The 18,006-nt window shown below is 47.5% G+C and overlaps 3 protein-coding genes across 4 annotated transcripts; 2 read left to right on the top strand and 1 right to left on the bottom strand.

Moving 5' to 3' along the window:
• The first annotated feature begins 49 nt into the window (after window positions 1–49).
• Window positions 50–4,648, top strand: LOC117404562 (zona pellucida sperm-binding protein 3-like). 2 transcript variants are annotated; one of them, XM_034007452.3, is made up of 9 exons: window positions 50–602; window positions 1,026–1,144; window positions 1,668–1,771; window positions 2,020–2,197; window positions 2,278–2,398; window positions 3,002–3,093; window positions 3,176–3,288; window positions 3,675–3,785; window positions 4,500–4,648. In XM_034007452.3, the coding sequence occupies exons 1-9, from the start codon at window positions 105–107 to the stop codon at window positions 4,619–4,621; spliced, it is 1,458 nt and encodes a 485-aa protein (XP_033863343.3). In that variant the 5' UTR covers window positions 50–104; the 3' UTR covers window positions 4,622–4,648. The 2 variants fall into 2 exon arrangements, with proteins under 2 accessions (XP_033863343.3, XP_058874997.1); XM_059019014.1 differs by lacking the exon at window positions 3,176–3,288.
• Window positions 4,649–7,084: 2,436 nt separating this feature from the next.
• On the bottom strand, window positions 7,085–10,759 carry LOC131727750 (zona pellucida sperm-binding protein 3-like). The gene is made up of 9 exons (XM_059019015.1): window positions 10,330–10,759; window positions 10,120–10,238; window positions 9,558–9,661; window positions 8,672–8,849; window positions 8,471–8,591; window positions 7,967–8,058; window positions 7,772–7,884; window positions 7,548–7,658; window positions 7,085–7,236 (listed from the first exon to the last, which is right to left on the bottom strand). Exons 1-9 carry the CDS (start codon window positions 10,711–10,713, stop codon window positions 7,124–7,126), a joined length of 1,335 nt encoding a protein of 444 aa, XP_058874998.1. The 5' UTR covers window positions 10,714–10,759; the 3' UTR covers window positions 7,085–7,123.
• Window positions 10,760–11,431: 672 nt separating this feature from the next.
• LOC131727749 (zona pellucida sperm-binding protein 3-like) lies at window positions 11,432–17,187 on the top strand. The gene is made up of 9 exons (XM_059019013.1): window positions 11,432–12,380; window positions 12,884–12,990; window positions 13,688–13,791; window positions 14,131–14,308; window positions 14,543–14,660; window positions 15,149–15,240; window positions 15,369–15,466; window positions 15,671–15,811; window positions 17,021–17,187. Exons 1-9 carry the CDS (start codon window positions 11,523–11,525, stop codon window positions 17,170–17,172), a joined length of 1,848 nt encoding a protein of 615 aa, XP_058874996.1. The 5' UTR covers window positions 11,432–11,522; the 3' UTR covers window positions 17,173–17,187.
• Window positions 17,188–18,006: the final 819 nt, after the last annotated feature.

Genomic DNA, 18,006 nt, shown 5'->3' with positions numbered 1-18,006 from the left:
TTGGACGCGGAGTGGCTACGTCTGTGACCCTCAAATATAAAATAACTGGAGCGGGCACCGAGAGCGCATGAGCGAGCGTTTGTTCAGTTCAGTTGAACGAGACCATGTTGTTTGCAAGGCGAGCCGCGTTTTTGACGACCGCTTCGGTAATTGTACTTTTGCTGGCCGTGCTGCAAGGCGCTTTCTCTTGGGAGGAATGGCCCAGGGTGCAGATGGGGCAAAAGCAACACGATTCTTCAGCCGTCCAGCTGCAAGACTCGAACGACTTATCAGCAAGTCCTCAATTCAAGAGAATCGGCGCCGGACAGCAGCTGAAGGAGAGCGCGGTCCGCGTAGCCCAGCAAATCAAATCCTTCGTGAATTACCTGAACCCCTCGAACCCCCCGCGGCCCGGAGGCAGAGCGGTGCTCCCGCAGACCGTGGCGGCGCAGTGCGGGGAGGATAAGGTCGTGGTGACCGTCCAGCGGGATCTCTTCGGGATCGGCCAGCTGATCAAGGCTTCTGACGTCAGCCTGGGTAGCTGCGGCGTCACGCGGCAGGATGACGTCATGCAGAGCGTCATATTTGAGGCTCAGCTGCAGGAGTGTGGCAGTACCCTGATGGTATTATTATTATAATTAATTATAATTCTGTATTTATTATTTTTAATTGATAAAACTATTGTATTCAGTGGGTATTAAATGTTTAAATGCTGAGCGACACCTTTTATTTTTACATTTCTGTATAAACGTTACTAATATATATATATATATATATATATATATATATATATATATATATATATGTATATATATGTATATATATATATATATGTATATATATATATGTAATTTGAAATAGTTTGTTACTTTTTCTAAAATGTTTTGTCACAAAACTCGACAGTACTTATGCAGTTTTTTTTTTTCCATAACTAAATCCTTTTATGGTCATGGCACTTGTCTTATTTAATTGGTTTTATCGGTTAAAACCGAGAATCGGAAGCCCTGACTATCGTATTTAACCATTTTCCCCCTTTCCATTCCAAGATGGTAGCTGACCAGCTAGTCTACAGCTTCACCCTCAAATACCAGCCGAGCAGGAATTCCAACCAGCCGATCGTGAGAACCAACTCGGCGGGAGTGGGCATCGAGTGCCGCTACATGCGGTGCGTCCTGCAACATTACTGCGTTAATCCTTTAAAACGGGTTCATTGCATTAAGAAACTCGCGCTATATATAGATATAGATATATATTATTATATATAGAGATAGATAATCTTCCCCCAGAGACGTTGGAATGGCGACTTGATTTAAGAATTTGATTTCCCAACCGTGTGAAACAATTTTCATCAGAACATGAATTTTAGGAACCGTTTGGACCCAGCTAAGCTGGTCCGGTTCCTGAACTCAGAACTTTGACAAATTGGGTCTTTTTTAAAATGTAAACAGTGCGGTGAGACGTTATTCAAATTGAGTATTTAGAAAACGTATACATAAAAAAAAAAATAATCATACTTTTGGGCCAACAATTAACAGTAATATCGGCTCAGTTTCACTGATGCCGGTCCCTAATGCAGTGGTCACTCGGTGTGCTGGTTTCACTCTGGCTATTGGTTTTAATAGCCCTTCTACTGCGTTCAATGCGCTCCATTAACTTCTACCGCTGTCCTGAAACCTCTCGTCTCCTAGGAAACACAACGTGAGCAGCAATGCCCTTCGACCGACATGGCGCCCCTTCTCCTCCACCAAGTCTGCCGAGGGGGCGCTCAACTTCTCCCTGAAGCTGCTGGCCGGTAACGCGGCGCTCGCGTCTGTATTTTTAAGGTTCTGTTGCTGCTTGCTGTGAATGTAGGTCACCTGATTGGATGAGCAATGAAGAGAATGGCGTGTGTATCTATTGCGTGTGTGTAATAGATCTTGTGTGGGATGTTTTAAATTCATTTCCAACCGGGGGGGGGCAAGTACCCCCCCCCCCCCCCCCCCCCCCTTATGCCCATAGGTACACTTTTTTTTTTTTTCAATGCTTCTCTCTCTGTCTCAGATGACTGGCTCACCCAGAGGACCTCCAGTGTCTACTTCCTGGGGGACGTCCTGAACATCGAAGCCTCCGTAGAGGGGACCAACCACATGCCCCTCCGGCTCTTTGTGGACAGCTGTGTGGCCACCATGGTCCCTGACCGGACCGCCAGCCCCCGATACGTCTTCATTGACAACAGCGGGTGAGCGGTCAGATCCAGTTACCCTGGCTGAGCTGTGGGGTCCTAGCATGGATGTCTTAAACCCTGTGGTGTCTCCACAGCTGCCTGGTGGATGCCAAGGTGTCTGGCTCTGGGTCCCGCTTCATCTCTCCCCGAGTGCAGAACACCAAGCTGCAGCTGAGGCTCGATGCCTTCCGGTTCTACTCTGACCACCGGAGCTCCGTGAGTGTGGAGATTATAAACCAGCTTACAATGACTCTGTTAATGTAAGCGCTGCAACACAGGAGTGTGCCGCGCCAGCGGTTAGAGAGGGGCTCCATACCAGGAGGTTCAAATCCCGGCTCAGCCACTGACTCCCTGTGTGTGTGTGACCCAGAGCAAGTCACTGAACCTCCTTGTGCTCCGTCCTTCGGTTGAGACGTCAAACAAACAAGGTCCTATTGGAAATGACTCTGCAGCAGTTGTTGATGCATAGTTCACCCCCTAGTCTCTGTAAATCGCTTTAGTTAAAAGCCTCTGCTAAATTATTTATTTCTTAGCAGACGCCTTTATCGAGGGCGACTTACAATTGTTACAAGTTATCACATTATTTTTACATACAATTCCCCATTTATACAGTTGGGTTTTTACTGGAGCAATCTAGGTCAAGTACCTTGCTCAAGGGTACAGCAGCAGTGTCCCCCCCCCCCCCCCCCCCCCCCCCCACCTGGGATTGAACCCACGACCCTCCGGTCCAGAGCCCTAACCACTACTCCACACTGCTGCCCCTATACCATTGAAACGCTCTCATCCTCAAACTAGTGAAATTTATCGCTTCCCTCCTAGATTTACATCACCTGCCACCTGAAAGTGACGGCTGCTTCCCAGAACGTGGACTCTGTGAACAAGGCCTGCTCTTTCGCTGCCAGCTCCAGCAGGTGAGTGTGTGGGAGGGGGCGTCCCGTCTCCCTGTCCCTCCTCCTCCCCTGGGTAAGCTAACCCCTGGGCTGACTCTCCTAGGTGGAGCTCTGTGGACGGGAGTGATCAGGTGTGCAGCTGCTGCAATACTGGGAGCTGTGGCATGGGAGCCCCTTACGGAAAGAGGCAAGGGAGAGAAGCGGCTGGCAGCATGGGTGAGGGATCGGTTTGTCTGTTTTGGGGAGGAGTGGAGAGGCTTTCACCCTGGAGAAGGAGGCTGTGTGGTCCAGTGGCTTTATATATTAAAAAAAAAAAAAAAAAAAAAAAAAGGGCCTCCTTGTAACCAGGAGGTCCCCGGTTCAAATCCCACCTCAGCCACTGACTCATTGTGTGACCCTGAGCGAGTCACTTCACCTCCTTGTGCTTCGTCTTTCGGGTGAGACGTAGTTGTAAGTGACTCTGCAGCTGATGCATAGTTCACACACCCTAGTCTCTGTAAGTCGTCTTGGATAAAGGCGTCTGCTAAATAAACAAATAATTAAGTGTTGCTGGTTTTCAGTACCAGCTGGTCCATTTTTGTCTTGCACCCTTTTCCTTGCAGTGCTGGACTGGGAAAGCGATGCTCGGGTCGGCCCGCTGTTCATCCAGGAGACTCTGCCCGACCTCGACGCCCCGAGTCTGCAGCTGGAAGCAGAGGACAGAACCGCACAAGGTAAAGCTCGCTGGTTTGCATGCATTGATTTTACACTGATCTGCACGGTCTGCCTGCAAAACCAAAAAAGGGGGTGAACTGTCTCTGACCACTAGATGGCGCTGGCTCTTTGCTTGGCAGACCCCTTTATCCCAGGAGACTCACACAGGTGTTACAGGGCAGCGCAGGGTTACAATGCAAGCTTCATATTGAAACACAGTGTAGTTTACAGCCAGTGCAAATAATAACACTACTAGAATCCAATATGAACTAGGATGCTCTGTATAATAATAACACTACTAGAATCCAATATGAACTAGGATGCTATGTATAATAATAACACTACTAGAATCCAATATGAACTAGGATGCTATGTATAATAATAACACTACTAGAATCCAATATGAACTAGGATGCTATGTATAATAATAACACTACTAGAATCCAATATGAACTAGGATGCTATGTATAATAATAACACTACTAGCATCCTAGTTCATATTGGATTCTATGTATAATAATAACACTGCTAGAATACAATATGAACTAGGATGCAGTCAGTTAGGATTCTATCTACAGTAACGTATGCAAGGATAGAGGTTCTATAGATGGCTGGGCTTTAGCTAGTCTGCATCTGAGTAGTGTGTTTGAATTACTGTAAATAGATTGCAAAGACCAGTTGTGTGTCACCTATTTTTATATATATGTAATATATTTTTTTCTCTCTCTCCCCAGGCTTCCCGGTTGAGGTTCTGGTCCTGGCTGGTGTGGTCACTGCTGTGGCTCTGGCCTGCATCGCTGCGCTGGCCGCTGTGATCTACAGGAGACCCGGCAAACCCACTGACTTGCAGTTTTAATTGAAGCAATAAAGAATTTAAAATCAATTTGTGTGTGGGGGTTTTTTTTTTTTTTTAATTTGTTTATCTTCAGTAACACTTCCTCTGCAACCCTGATCATTTTGTAGTTTGGTTTCCATTCTAATGCATTGGGGCTTGTTTTTAAATTAAACCAATCCTGTGTTTATTTATTTTCCTTTTGGAGCAGGGGGGGTGTTCCTCCACTCGTGGGTTAAGGGGTGTAGTGAGATAGTGAACTACTGCAGGGTTTGGAGGAAGAATTTTATATATATAAAATTTAACTAGTTCCGTCCAGGATTGGAAGGGGTAATTTTGGCCACCCCTACGTTAAAATAAAGTTGGTATATCCCAGAATCCTACACTGAACTGCAGTATAGCGTTCACTCGGGATTGTGAACCCTTCACTCTTCTCTGATCTCCATTAATTATAATTTATTTGGCAGATGTCTTTATCCAAGGGTACGTGCAGCACAGGGCAACAAAGCAAGCTTTATTTAACTACACTGCACTTTAGACTAAGAGCAAACAACGCGACTAGAATACAGTGCGAAATAGGACGCAACATGTTAACATAACGACCAGTCGTCTCTGCAATGACGTATTCGTAGTGAAAAGGATCGCGCATCAGGTGAGGATCCAGTGACGTGATGCTGAGGTCAGGATAGTCCAGCGCAGATCAGGAGGGGCGGATCAGGAGATCCACAAGCGCGGTCTGAACAGGGGCGTCTTGAGGGGGCGATGAGAGACGGAGCGGTCCTGAAATTCTCCGGTAGCTGGTTTTATATTCAAAAACAGTGCAAGCGGAGTTCACAAAGTTCAGCTACACACACAGTTAGGCAAGATATATAAGACAGGCACCTGACTCCTCTGCTGGCGACAGCCCATCTCCGTACCCGAGCGTTCTCCCAGCACAGTATGTAAGGGATATTGATGTGATTTCTGTAACTAGGCGCTGCATTGCTGTGTCTAACGGCACGTGTTTAAGCGGTCTCTGTGTAATATTGGGATCAATAAATAGAAACTTCCTGGCATAGCCATTGGTCTGGTGCGCAGACATCACGTGATTGCACACCCGACACACTGTCGCTGGAGGCGAGAAGCGCTCAGTGCCGTAACACCTGTAACATGTTCAACCAGCGCTCAGTGCCGTAACACCTGTAACATGTTCAACCAGCGCTCAGTGCCGTAACACCTGTAACATGTTCAACCAGCGCTCAGTGCCGCACCGCCGCGGACCAGCAGCCAATTGCAAGCGAGCAAGCCAGTATAGAAAGTGTCACATGACAAGTGCTCGTGTGGTGTTTTAGCTTGATGGAATCAACTTCTTTAGAAACTTTATTTTTATTTTTGATGGCGCACATTGTAAGTGATATTCTGGAAGACGAGACTCCCTTTTCAAAGCGCGTAGAAACAAGCAATCAGCAGCGACGGGGGGGGGGGGGGGGGGTCAAAATTTGGGATCCGAATCCAGCCCTGGCCCTCCCCCTGGATGAGAGAGGAGGCCGTGCAGTTTGGCTGCGCTGGGTCCTGCAGGGTCCGAGTGCAGAAAGGAACAGACACACACACACACACGTACGTACGTACGTACGTACGTACGTACGTGAGTCTGTGATGGGAAACTCGAACTTAAGATCAACCGCATATCTAAAATAACATTTCTCCAGATCGGCTAGCCATGGTTTCAGGTTTGGATGAGACCAGCGGCGCCTGACTGATCTGATGAACAGGAGCCACAGCGTTGATACTGTTAAAAGCGCACATTGCTTTTGGCCGTTTTTTTCCTGGTCTGACGGGCGATTATTTACAATTTAATTACCCCAAAAAATGTTTATATATATATATATATATATATATATAACTACTCATAACAAAAGCAATAAAAATGCTTTACAATTCCATGACAAGTGTACTATAAGGATAGTTTAGGGCAGGGGTGCAGAAGTCCGGTCCTGGAGGGCCAGATCCCTCCTGGCTTTTGTTCCAACTGTGTTCTAAATTACTTAATTAGACCAATAATTAATCCAATTAAGTAATATAGGGCAAGGTTGGAACAAAAGCCAGGAGGGACACCGGTGCTCCAGGACCAAAATTGTGCACGCCTGGTTTAGGGTGTGTTTTCAAAAAAAAAAAAAATATATATATTTATTATTTACACAATTGAGCTCCAGTTTATCCCTTTATGATAAAATCAATTCAAGTTGAGGATCAATACCTTGATCAGCGTGAACAGAATCCGGGTTACAGGCAAACTAGCATCCAGGTTAACTTGCATTGACACTGAAATGCATTACTGCTTAGAACCAATAGAAATGAAATCCCTTAGCGACACCAATTCAAATGTTGCTTCCAACCATTAAGAGACCAGAACTCTAAGCAAGCCCAATTCACCCCCCCCCCAAAATTACTGTAAATGGTTTGTCCCATCACTCCCCATTCCAAACTAATGACGCAGACCACAGCGAGTTTCATCGAAACGTTTATTTGCCATTGACAAATACAAAATCAAGCAGTGGGTTTGCCGAGTCTCCTGTAGATCACAGCGGCCAGCGCAGCGATGCAGCCCAGAGCCACAGCAACGACCACACCAGCCAGGACCAGAACCTCAACCGGGAAGCCTGGGGAAGACAGGAGAATAGTTAAACACACTTGCTTCCATCCTTAAAAGTTAAAAGGCGCTGCCATCTAGGATTTTTTTTTTTTGGTGAATCATGCAACTCTGCAAAATTGGTTTCAGTAAAGCCACAGTACCCACCCCTATAAAAATTCTCCTGTAAATACTTTGTTAGCATACCAGTTTGTTTATATTGGCTCATGCTATTAAGAGGCACACAGGTTTACAGCATTAGTGTGAATGTTACATGGAAGTAAGACGTATGTCAAGACGCTGCTCTTTCAATCTCTTAGCACAGGGGGACAGAAAGGTTACCTTGCGCGGTTTGGTCCTCTGCTTCCAGCTGGAGACTCTGGGCTTCAGACTCCTTCGGGGTGTCAAGGATGACCAGCGGGCCGACCTGAGCATCGTCTTCCCAGTCCAGCACTACAAGGAAAAGGGTGCAAGACAACGGACCAGCTGATACTGAAAACCAGCAACACTTATCCAGTGTGAAAGCCTCTCCACTCCTCCCCAAAACAGACAAACCGAGCCCTCACCCATGCTGCCAGCCGCTCCTCTCCCTCGCCTCCTTCTGGAAGGGGCTCCCGTGCCACAGCTCCCAGTATTGCAGCAGCTGCACACCTGATCACTCCCGTCCACAGAGCTCCACCTAGGAGAATCAGCCCAGGGGTTAGCTTACCCAGGGGAGGAGGAGGGACAGGGAGACGGGACACCCCCTCCCACACACTCACCTGCTGGAGCTGGCAGTGAAAGAGCAGGCCTTGTTCACAGAGTCCACGTTCTGGGAAGCAGCCGTCACTTTCAGGTGGCAGGTGATGTAAATCTAGGAGGGAAGCGATAAATTTCACTAGTTTGAGGATAAGAGTTTCAGTGGTATAGCGTTGTCAAATCAATGCAATACCTAGTGTATGGAGTGACACTACAAAGACAGACAGGTTGTTTAGCAGAGGCTTTTAACTCAAGCGATTTACAGAGACTAGGGGGTGAACTATGCATCAACAATTGCTGCAGAGTCACTTCTAATAGGACCTCGTTTGTTTGACATCTCATCCGAAGGACGGAGCACAAGGAGGTTCAGTGACTTGCTCAGGGTCACACAGGGAGTCAGTGGCTGAGCCGGGATTTGAACCTCCTGTTATGAAGCCCCTCTCTAACCGCTGGCGCGGCACACTCCTGTGTTGCAGCGCTTACACTAACAGAGTCATTGTAAGCTGGTTTATAATCTCCACACTCACGGAGCTCCGGGGGTCAGAGTAGAACCGGAAGGCATCGAGCCTCAGCTGCAACTTGGTGTTCTGCACTCGCGGAGAGATGAAGCGGGACCCAGAGCCAGACACCTTGGCATCCACCAGGCAGCTGTGGAGACACCACAGGGTTTAAGACATCCATGCTAGGACCCCACAGCTCAGCCAGGGCAACTGGATCTGACCGCTCACCCGCTGTTATCAATGAAGACGTATCGGGGGCTGGCGGTCCGGTCAGGGACCATGGTGGCCACACAGCTGTCCACAAAGAGCCGGAGGGGCATGTGGTTGGTCCCATCGATGGAGGCTTCGATGTTCAGGACGTCCCCCAGGGAGTAGACATTGGAGGTCCTCTGGGTAAGCCAGTCATCTGAGACAGAGCAAAAGAGACACCCCCATTACATGAGCTAGCAGGACCACATGGGCATATATTTAACTCTTAGCAGACACCCTTATCCAGGAATGGCTCAAACCGCTACGCAGTCATTCATAAGACACCTGTTTTACAGATGTGCATAGATCTAGTGTTTAAATACAATTTTTAAAAAAAAGTTTTATAAGAGAGTGTTATTTCTTAACAGACACCCTTATCCAGGGCGACTTACAATTGTTACAAGATATCACATTATTTTTTACATACAATTACCCATTTATAGAGTTGGGTTTTTACTGGAGCAATCTAGGTAAAGTACCTTGCTCAAGAGTACAGCAGCAGTGTCCCCCCACCTGGGATTGAACCCACGACCCTCCGGTCAAGAGTCCAGAGCCCTGACCACTACTCCACACTGCTGCCCTAGGACAAGATATATTGTTCTAACCAAAAACTCAGAGTGGGAGTTAATGGATTAACACACAATTTGCAATTCTAAAACAACTTTAAAATATCTAATTGTCGGGTTTGAAATAAAAAGGAGCCAGTTGGAAGAAGCTAGCTGGGCTCAAGTCTTGCTACTGCCTGGTGATGCAATCTGCCCTGCCCCCGAGTCACATTGTTCAGCAGGTCGCAGAGATTGATGTTTGAAGCGGCCGTCTCTAGACGGGGCCATGCGGGAGGAGATCCTTGCAGGACGCTGCTTACCGGTCATCAGTCTCAGAGAGAAGTCCAGGGCGGCCTCTGAAAGCTTGGTGGAGGTGAAGGGGACCCACGTGGGTTTCAGCGCATTGCTGCTCACGTTGTGCAGCCTGGGTCGGAAACAAGGAAACCATCCCATCACTATTAAAACTCTCCATAGCGCTAGACTTGCACAGAAGGGAGTTCAGGTTTAGCAGAGAAATGCATGAAGTTAAAAAACAGGCTCCAAAAATGAACACCAGGATCAAGTCTCTTGCAAATTTTATAGGCAAGTGCAAAGGGTATAAGAAGCCATGGTTATCTAGATATCACTATAGGGAGTGATATGGAGACACAACCCCTCCCCAAGGAACTAACCCCTCCCCAAGGAACTAACCCCTCCCCAAGGAACTAACCCCTCCCCAAGGAACTAACCCCTCCCTCCGCATACTGGGTCAACAGCTATTAGAGACAGTTTGGGTATATTGTTACCATAGCAGTTTAAAGGGAAGCTATTAAGCAGACACATTGTTTGGAAGCAGTTGTCTAGGCGGTAGATGTTCCTGTAAGGCTTGTCATGTGCGCTCACCTCAAGTAGCGGCACTCGATGCCAACTTTAGCGGAGTTGGTTCTCACTATAGGCAGGTTAGAATTAGGGGTCGGGGAGTAGGTCAGGGTGAAGCTGTAGACTAGCTTGTCCTGGACCATCTAGAAAAAGAAAAAAGCGTTGTTAAACTCTCGACCTACCAACAAAACAAACATTCACTTTATATGGCTGTGCAAATATTAGTAGTCTCACCATCAGGGTACTGCCACATTCCTGCAGCCGAGCCTCAAATATGACGCTCTGCGTGGCGTCATCCTGCCGCGTGACGCCGCAGCTACCCAGGCTGACGTCAGAAGCCTTGATCAGCTGGCCGATCCCGAAGAGATCCCGCTGGACGGTCACCACGACCTTATCCTCCCCGCACTGCGCCGCCACGGTCTGCGGGAGCACCGCTCTGCCTCCGGGCTGCGGGAGTTCCGAAGACGCGCTCGGGTAATTCACAAAGGCGCTACCGGTGTTCGTTGAACTAAACAGCTCAGATTTAGACCCGAACCAGAAAGCCCTGGTCCCGTCTCGGAGCAATACCAACACGAAGAGCGCTGGCAACAGACATTTCACACTCGCTGTACGACCCATAGTTACTGAACGAAGACACAAACTCACCTATCACTCACAGCGCACTGCCGGTTCTATTTATACTACCGGAGTTACAACGAGGTCCGCGGCGGGGAGGTCTCCGCGAGGAGCCCAATTGATTTGCACGTGGTATTTTAATTCCCAAATTAACCCTTTCGTGCACCTCATATGAGCACAGATGCAAAATAACCTCTCATTATTTATTTCTTAGCATATTTATTTCTCTTTGATATGGAGACATACGGAAGGAGCAAATGGGAAATGCATGATAACCTCATATGCAATGGCAATCTATCTATCTATCTATCTATCTATCTATCTATCTATCTATCTATCTATCTATCTATATATATATATATATATATATATATATATATATATATATATATATATATATATATATATATATATCAGTAATTTCGATGTTTCGTGCATGAAAAGGTTACATACAGTTCATTGGATGACTTTCAAAGCGTTTGGCCACTATGCGTTATTTTCATCATTATTTTTTTATTTTTTTATTTTTTTTAATTCCCATGTGTAATTAGCATCGTGTATTTGTCTTCCGCGAATAGAAAGCACACATTCAAAGTACACGGGACTCTCAATTTAGCACCATCATTGCCTTAATCATCCGCGCACTCAACCAATGACGCGCCAGCGTATCCACAAACAGGTGCGCAATTAACAGGTGCGGGTTTATTATAAGCGGTGAGGTTAGCAATCATCTGCAGCGCACTGTGAGTGAAACCTCGGGGAGTGAGGAAACGAAGAGTGTTTTCTTTGTAGTGGTTTAGGTTTCATTCAAAATGAGTTTAAAATTACCCTTGCTTTTCTTGTGCGTCGTATTACACATCGGGAATGCTGCGGAATATCCGCAGTATGATGATGATAGTAAACATCTTGACTGGGAGGACTCTCCCAAACTGGAAAAGGATTCTGGTGAAACTGGAAACGGGTTGGCGACTGCTGAAATATCGCCGGTGGTAAAACAGCTTGACTTCCCCCTGTTGCGTCCATTGGCCGGGGAGCCCGCAGAGCCGGTGAGGAGCGAAGAAACGCCGGGTAATGCTCAACGAATGCGGCTGCGATCTCTAGACTTTCCGAAAGCGGGAGCGGGGCGTTTGAGAAACGTATCCAGTCACAACAGCAGCCGTGGAGACGGCTTCAGGTTATTCGGCAGACCGACTCACGCCCCGACCCAAGTCATTAGACACCGGCTCTTTACTCCAGACCGCTACCACAGAAAGGGTTTGTGGATACCAGATATCGGTTTCCCGAACCGACACCGACCAACACCGGCCTCGGCTTGGAGAGTGTTCGGGAACCAGCGCCCGCAAGACCGCGGGGAGATAATTCGAGACCCGGTTGGGACCGGGCTGGGTCGGTTTAAGGGGCGGGTTCCTCAAGGGGCGTCTTCCAAAGCTATCATTAGCTACAAAATAGTGCGGGGGTCGAGCCCGGACCCCTTCCAGTCCGTGTCTATCAAGTGCGGCGACCAGAAGCTACGAGTGGAGGTCAATAAGGACTTTTTCGGAACCGGTACCCAGCTCCAGGCCTCCGAAGTCAGTCTTGGCAGCGGCTGTCCCAGCAACGGCGTTGAATCCGCATCCTCCAACACCATCATCTTCGAGTATGACCTGCATGCGTGTGGAAGCAAGCGCACGGTAAGTAAACCCGTTTGTTAAACCCGAGAGGACACGCAGCCACTCTGCAGCTTGGAGTTCGGTTTTAGATTTTGGCTTCAGGCCACCTGCATGGCACACCGAGGGAGGCTGGGGGGGGGGGAGAAGGGGGGGTTTGATGCAGCAAAGGTGTTTCAGACTAGGTCTCCAGGAACCAGGTTTCAAGCCAAAAGCGGATTCGTGTTCCCACGGCTGTAGATGCATTAAGTGTAACTAATACAGCGAAAAACCTCGCTGCTCTTACTAGTCAAGCGTTTTCTCTGTGAACCAGCAGACCCTGTAAGCATATTTTGGCAATGCTGCTTGATTTGAATCCTGTAATTGCTAAGCGATTTTGGCGAATGTCACTTTTCTATTGGTTTACGTATAGCCACCGCGTGCGTAAAAGCGCGCATATGGCAGTCAATGGTAGGTGTAGGAATACTGTGTATTTTGTGTGTGTATATATAATGCGTGAGTCTCAATCTGTGGACGCGTTTTCTCAGATTACAGATCCGGAGCTTATCTACTCCAACACCATTTACTATCGGCCCGCCCCCGGGAGCTCGCTCACTCAGCCGCAGTCGGTCAATGTGGAGTGCCGCTATATCCGGTAGGTCGGTGTGGTGATCCGGGGTATCGTCTCCAGAATTTGAATCCTGAGACTCGCTGAATGCTTCTGATATTAAATCTGAATGTGCGTGAGTAGCAACATGACAATAGTGCACCAGAAATACTTGTGTACCACTGGCTGTGCATCATACAGTATTATTATTATTATTATTATTATTATTATTATTATTATTATTTAAGATCGCAACCATGCTAGCTGTAATCGGGCCATCTTGCAAAATCAATTTTGATTGAAGTTGAATAGAAATTATGAGTTAAGGCATTACATTTTTTTTATTTGGTTGGGGGGGGGGGGTGGTTAATGCATGCATAAAGTTTCCAAACGAGAGGAGGCTCCATTCAGCCCATCTTGCTCGTTTGGTTGTTAATAGCTTATTGATCCCAGAATCTCATGAAGCAGCTTCTTGAAGGATCCCAGGGTGTCAGCTTCAACAACATTACTGGGGAGTTGGTTCCAGACCCTCACGATTCTCTGTGTACGCTCTTCGGTCACTATAGTTGTATTTCGTTAAGTTTCCTATTTCTATTTTTTATAATGCATATCAGTTTTGGTGGGGCAACTTCTCAAACTCCATAGAGCTCACACACAAACCGGTTTTAAAATGTAATTTAACAAAACCAGAAGAGGTGTTTGCTGTTAGCCTTTCGCATCCATCTTTTTTGCCTCTCTCCTTCAGATCGCAGACCATCTCCAGCAACAAAGTCCAGCCCACTTGGATTCCGATGGTCTCCACTCGCTCCTTCAAGAACAAGTTCGCCTTTTCTTTCAGAGTGATGAACGGTGAGTCCCGGTTTTTTGTCCCCTTTTCTCCTGAAGGCTTGGTGGTTTAAAGGGGCTTGCTACCAGGAGGTTCTCCGTTTAATCCCAGCTCGGCCACTGACTCTCTGTGACCCTGAGCAAGTCGCTGAACCTCCTGCGGATGAGACGGAAAACGGACGAGCTCCTATTGGAAGTGACTCTGCAGTTGTTGATGATGCATGCCCCCTAGTTCTAAATCGCTTTGGATAAAAGCATTTGCTAAATTTATCTCAGGCTTCAGATTTTGACGCAGCACTCGAATGATACCGGCTTTGCGCTCTGGGGCGTGGTTGTTTAATAAGGACAGTGTGTTTTGTGTAGCTGACTGGAGCGCCGGGTCCGAGTCGAGTGACTTTCGTCTGGGGGAATCCATCAACTTCCAGGCGTCTGTCGACCTGCGGAATCACCAGGGCCTCAAAATCTACATCGACCGCTGCGTCGCGACCACCAGTAGCAACGCCAGCTCTGAGCCCAACTACGACATCATCCGGGACTACGGGTGAGTGACGGGAGGGGGGGCGATAACCGGGGGCCGGTCTGGATAAGAATGTAGATGGTATACATTAACAAAAAAGTTGCGTTCTCCTACTGGTTCAGTCCATCCAAAATAACCCATACATCTCTCTCTCGTCTCTGTGTCCTCTCTATGTCTCTCTCTCTTCTGTCATCTGTGTCTCTCTCTCTCTCTCTCTCTCTCTCTCTCTCTCTCTCTCTCTCTCTCTCCTCCCTCCAGGTGTCTGGTTGACAGTCTTGCGGAGGGTTCCCCGTCCCGCTTCATCTCTCCCAGGTCCAGCGAGGTTCTGAGGTTCCAGATGAAAGCATTCCAGTTTGAGAGTATCCCTGAAGCTCAGGTCTGTGAATCGCCTTGCGAGGGGACCTCCCCAGCGGCCTCGCTTCACTGCCTTTTGAATAGCTTGTGTGAATGATAAATAATTTCTCAACCGCTGCACCCTTAACCATCACCCATAAGTATTCCCCGCCCAAACCACTCGCTTTAGAAATGTCACGAATTCACTGACAACCGTTTCGACTAGAAATCTGTCGCCAGGTCTTCAAATTAACTGCACTGTGTCCTCATCAGAGGTATCCCAGAGAGGCACAGATTCTGATCCAACTGTAGGAATGGAAACTAGACTCCTATTGCACAGCAGTTTGATCCATTCCAGGTTTTACTACCATCTTGATCAGCCCCCAGTGTGTCTAGGCAACAAGCTCAGGTGTGTAACTCCCAAGTCATATTAATAAAAGGAATGGATCCAACTGCGATGCAGTAAGTCTTATTTCCATCTCTACAATTGTATTAACTCTAGTGTGTCATTTTATTTATCTTTTTGTTTAGATTTACATCCATTGTCTACTCCGAGTTTCTGAAGACTCCGACTCTGCTAAGGAAACTTTGAAAAGCTGCACTTACGACACAGAAACCGAATCGTGAGTCCGCGTTTCAGTTCGTTTCTTTTCTATACAGTGTGTGGTTTTACCCCGACTCCTCTTGCACTCTCCGTTTTAAGAATTGATTTGTTCCCAGTTTGATTCCCTGATTTTGTGCGTCCCTGCAGGTGGACAGAGCTGGAGGGCAGGGAGTCTCTGTGTGACTGCTGTGAGACGGAGTGTGTGCCTTCATCACAGACCAAGAGATCAGCTGCTCTGCTGTCAAGTATGACTCCACTGCATAGCAGCTTCGAATCCATGCCTGTTATTCACTGAGTTTAGTAAGACGCACCTGAGCTCCTAACTTCAATATTAATAAGACTTCATTGAGGGGAGCTCTGAACCCCAGGACTGGTGTGAGTTGCAGCCCTCGCTTGATTAGAGATCTCGTCTTCAAAACTGTACAGCAAGTCTCTCTCTGTGTCTGCAGGTACTCTGCAGAAGAGTGACTTCACCATTGGACCCCTCCGAGTCCTCGATCCTGCCTCCAGCCCCTCCTCGGTGAGCTTCAGCAGCAGCAGGGAGATCAGCAACCAGACTCTATGGAGACGTATTCGCGAACAACTGGAAGGTAATTGGGCAGCACCCATTTTATTTAGGTCACATGACATTGGCTACAGACTGGTGCTCCTCGGGATCCCCCTGTTCAGACTGCGCTTGTAGATCTCCTGATCCGCCCCTCCTGCTCTGTGCAGGATTCTCCTGACCTCGGCACCACGTCGCTGGATCCTCAGCTGATGCGCTATCCTTGCACGGCTGTCGTTTTTATAGATGCAACTTGTTGAATCCTAATTTCATGTTGTATTTGCCCTATTTAAATAAGCTTGCACAGTTACACTGTACTGCTTTTGTAACGCCTCTAACTCACTTAGGATAAAGGCATCTGCCAAATCCTATCGGGCAGTGATGAGTGACGCACTGTGACTTTAATATGTTTCTTAGACGCTGTTACCCAGGGTGACTTTAGAATTGCATACAAAAATACATTTCAAGAATTACAGTACGAGATGGAAAATACAATGACTTGAGTCCTAATAACAGCAAAACTCGGTACGATTTGATATCTGGGCAGGTAAGTGTTGATTACATCAGGGTTGGAGATGAATGCAGGTGTAATACAAGGTTCTACAGATTGGGTTCAGTGCAGGATTACATACAGTGAAATAGGGAGCAGATAAGTGCCAGCTAGACAGAGTATTATATTGTCCAGAAGGGAAGAGTTGAGTTACAGGTGCTGTCTGAAGAGGCGAGTCTTGAGGAGGCGCCGGAAGGTGGTCAGGGACTGGGCAGTCCTGACATCTGTAGGAAGGTCATTCCACCACTGCAGGGTGAGGGTGGAGAAGGAGCGGGCTGTGGAGGCAGGGGAGCGTAGAGGAGGTGCGGCTAGTCTATTGCAGGCGGAGCGGAGAGGTAGAGTGGGGGTGTAGGGAGAGATGAGGGACTGGAGGTAGCTGGGTGCAGTCTCCCCATCGGTGACTAGATAATTCTACAACCACCAATGCAGATGGCCCTGGCTTTTTGGAAACTAATCCCATTGCATAGCAGTGTGATCCATTCCTGGTTTTACTATGCGTTTTTAAACACTTGCTTGAGCTTGTTGCCTCTACACACTGTGGCTAACCGCCCTTGGTAGTAAGTCCTGGAGTGGGTGAAGCTGCTATGCAATAGGAGGCTTCTTCACATCCCTGTGTTCTTGGTCTCGCAGCGTGCACTAGCATGCACGGTGCTGTTGGTTTGACGTGGCTCCGGCCCCTCTCTCTCCTCTCCTCCTCTCTTCTAGGGGCCTCGGAGATGGAAGTGGCTCAGTTGTTTGCCACGGTCGCCGCGGCTGTCTGTGCCTTCTGCATCCTGCTGGGAATTCTGTGCCTGTGTCGACGCTTCTCTCTGAAATCGAAACCCGACTCCTCCGAGAATAAACTGTGTCGAAAATAAAATGACTGAAAACAACGCTTGGCTTGTCCTGTCCTCTTCTTTATTTCTTTAACCTCTTCAGGTACACCAGGAATTGGGTGTTTTCTTCTTGTAATGACATTGGCATTAGGATGTTTTTGCAATTTTATATTCCACCCATGGTTAGCATTTTGCCTTTTTACTGTGACCCTTGAAGGGGTATTTTATTTTAAATACCTTTTTTACTATGGTTTCGGACCTCTGTGCTTTACAATGCTTCCCTGTGCTTTACCAGACCTCTCTGTGCTTTACAATGCTTCCCTGTGCTTTACAACACCTCTGTGCTTTACAATGCTCCCCTATGCTTTACCAGACCTCTCTGTGCTTTACAATGCTTCCCTATGCTTTACCACACCTCTCTGTGCTTTACAATGCTTCCCTATGCTTTACCACACCTCTCTGTGCTTTACAATGCTTCCCTATGCTTTACCACACCTCTCTGTGCTTTACAATGCTTCCCTATGCTTTACCACACCTCTCTGTGCTTTACAATGCTTCCCTATGCTTTACCACACCTCTCTGTGCTTTACAATGCTTCCCTATGCTTTACCACACCTCTCTGTGCTTTACAATGCTTCCCTATGCTTTACCACACCTCTCTGTGCTTTACAATGCTTCCCTATGCTTTACCACACCTCTCTGTGCTTTACAATGCTTCCCTATGCTTTACCACACCTCTCTGTGCTTTACAATGCTTCCCTATGCTTTACCACACCTCTCTGTGCTTTACAATGCTTCCCTGTGCTTTACCCTTTCCTCTGCTTTTATAATGGGGGAAACTTTTTTTTTATATAGGTTGAAGCGAACAAACTTTCC

The sequence above is a fragment of the Acipenser ruthenus genome, unplaced genomic scaffold (genome assembly GCF_902713425.1).
Source record: "Acipenser ruthenus unplaced genomic scaffold, fAciRut3.2 maternal haplotype, whole genome shotgun sequence".
Taxonomy (NCBI): domain Eukaryota; kingdom Metazoa; phylum Chordata; class Actinopteri; order Acipenseriformes; family Acipenseridae; genus Acipenser; species Acipenser ruthenus.
Note: the sequence above shows the minus strand (reverse complement) of the source record. Positions and strands in the feature narration are given on the sequence as shown.

Excerpts from the sequence above, each read along its gene's own strand:
- LOC117404562 (XM_034007452.3), top strand. The coding sequence starts at position 105 with ATGTTGTTTGCAAGGCGAGCCGCGTTTTTGACGACCGCTTCGGTAATT. Across the intron at positions 603-1,025 it reads AGTGTGGCAGTACCCTGATG|ATGGTAGCTGACCAGCTAGT; the intron begins GTATTATTATTA and ends TTCCATTCCAAG. Across the intron at positions 1,145-1,667 it reads ATCGAGTGCCGCTACATGCG|GAAACACAACGTGAGCAGCA; the intron begins GTGCGTCCTGCA and ends CTCGTCTCCTAG.
- LOC131727749 (XM_059019013.1), top strand. The coding sequence starts at position 11,523 with ATGAGTTTAAAATTACCCTTGCTTTTCTTGTGCGTCGTATTACACATC. Across the intron at positions 12,381-12,883 it reads CGTGTGGAAGCAAGCGCACG|ATTACAGATCCGGAGCTTAT; the intron begins GTAAGTAAACCC and ends GCGTTTTCTCAG. Across the intron at positions 15,241-15,368 it reads TACGACACAGAAACCGAATC|GTGGACAGAGCTGGAGGGCA; the intron begins GTGAGTCCGCGT and ends GCGTCCCTGCAG.
- LOC131727750 (XM_059019015.1), bottom strand. The coding sequence starts at position 10,713 with ATGGGTCGTACAGCGAGTGTGAAATGTCTGTTGCCAGCGCTCTTCGTG. Across the intron at positions 8,850-9,557 it reads CTCTCTGAGACTGATGACCG|ATGACTGGCTTACCCAGAGG; the intron begins GTAAGCAGCGTC and ends GCTCTGTCTCAG. Across the intron at positions 7,237-7,547 it reads AGAGGACCAAACCGCGCAAG|GCTTCCCGGTTGAGGTTCTG; the intron begins GTAACCTTTCTG and ends TGTCTTCCCCAG.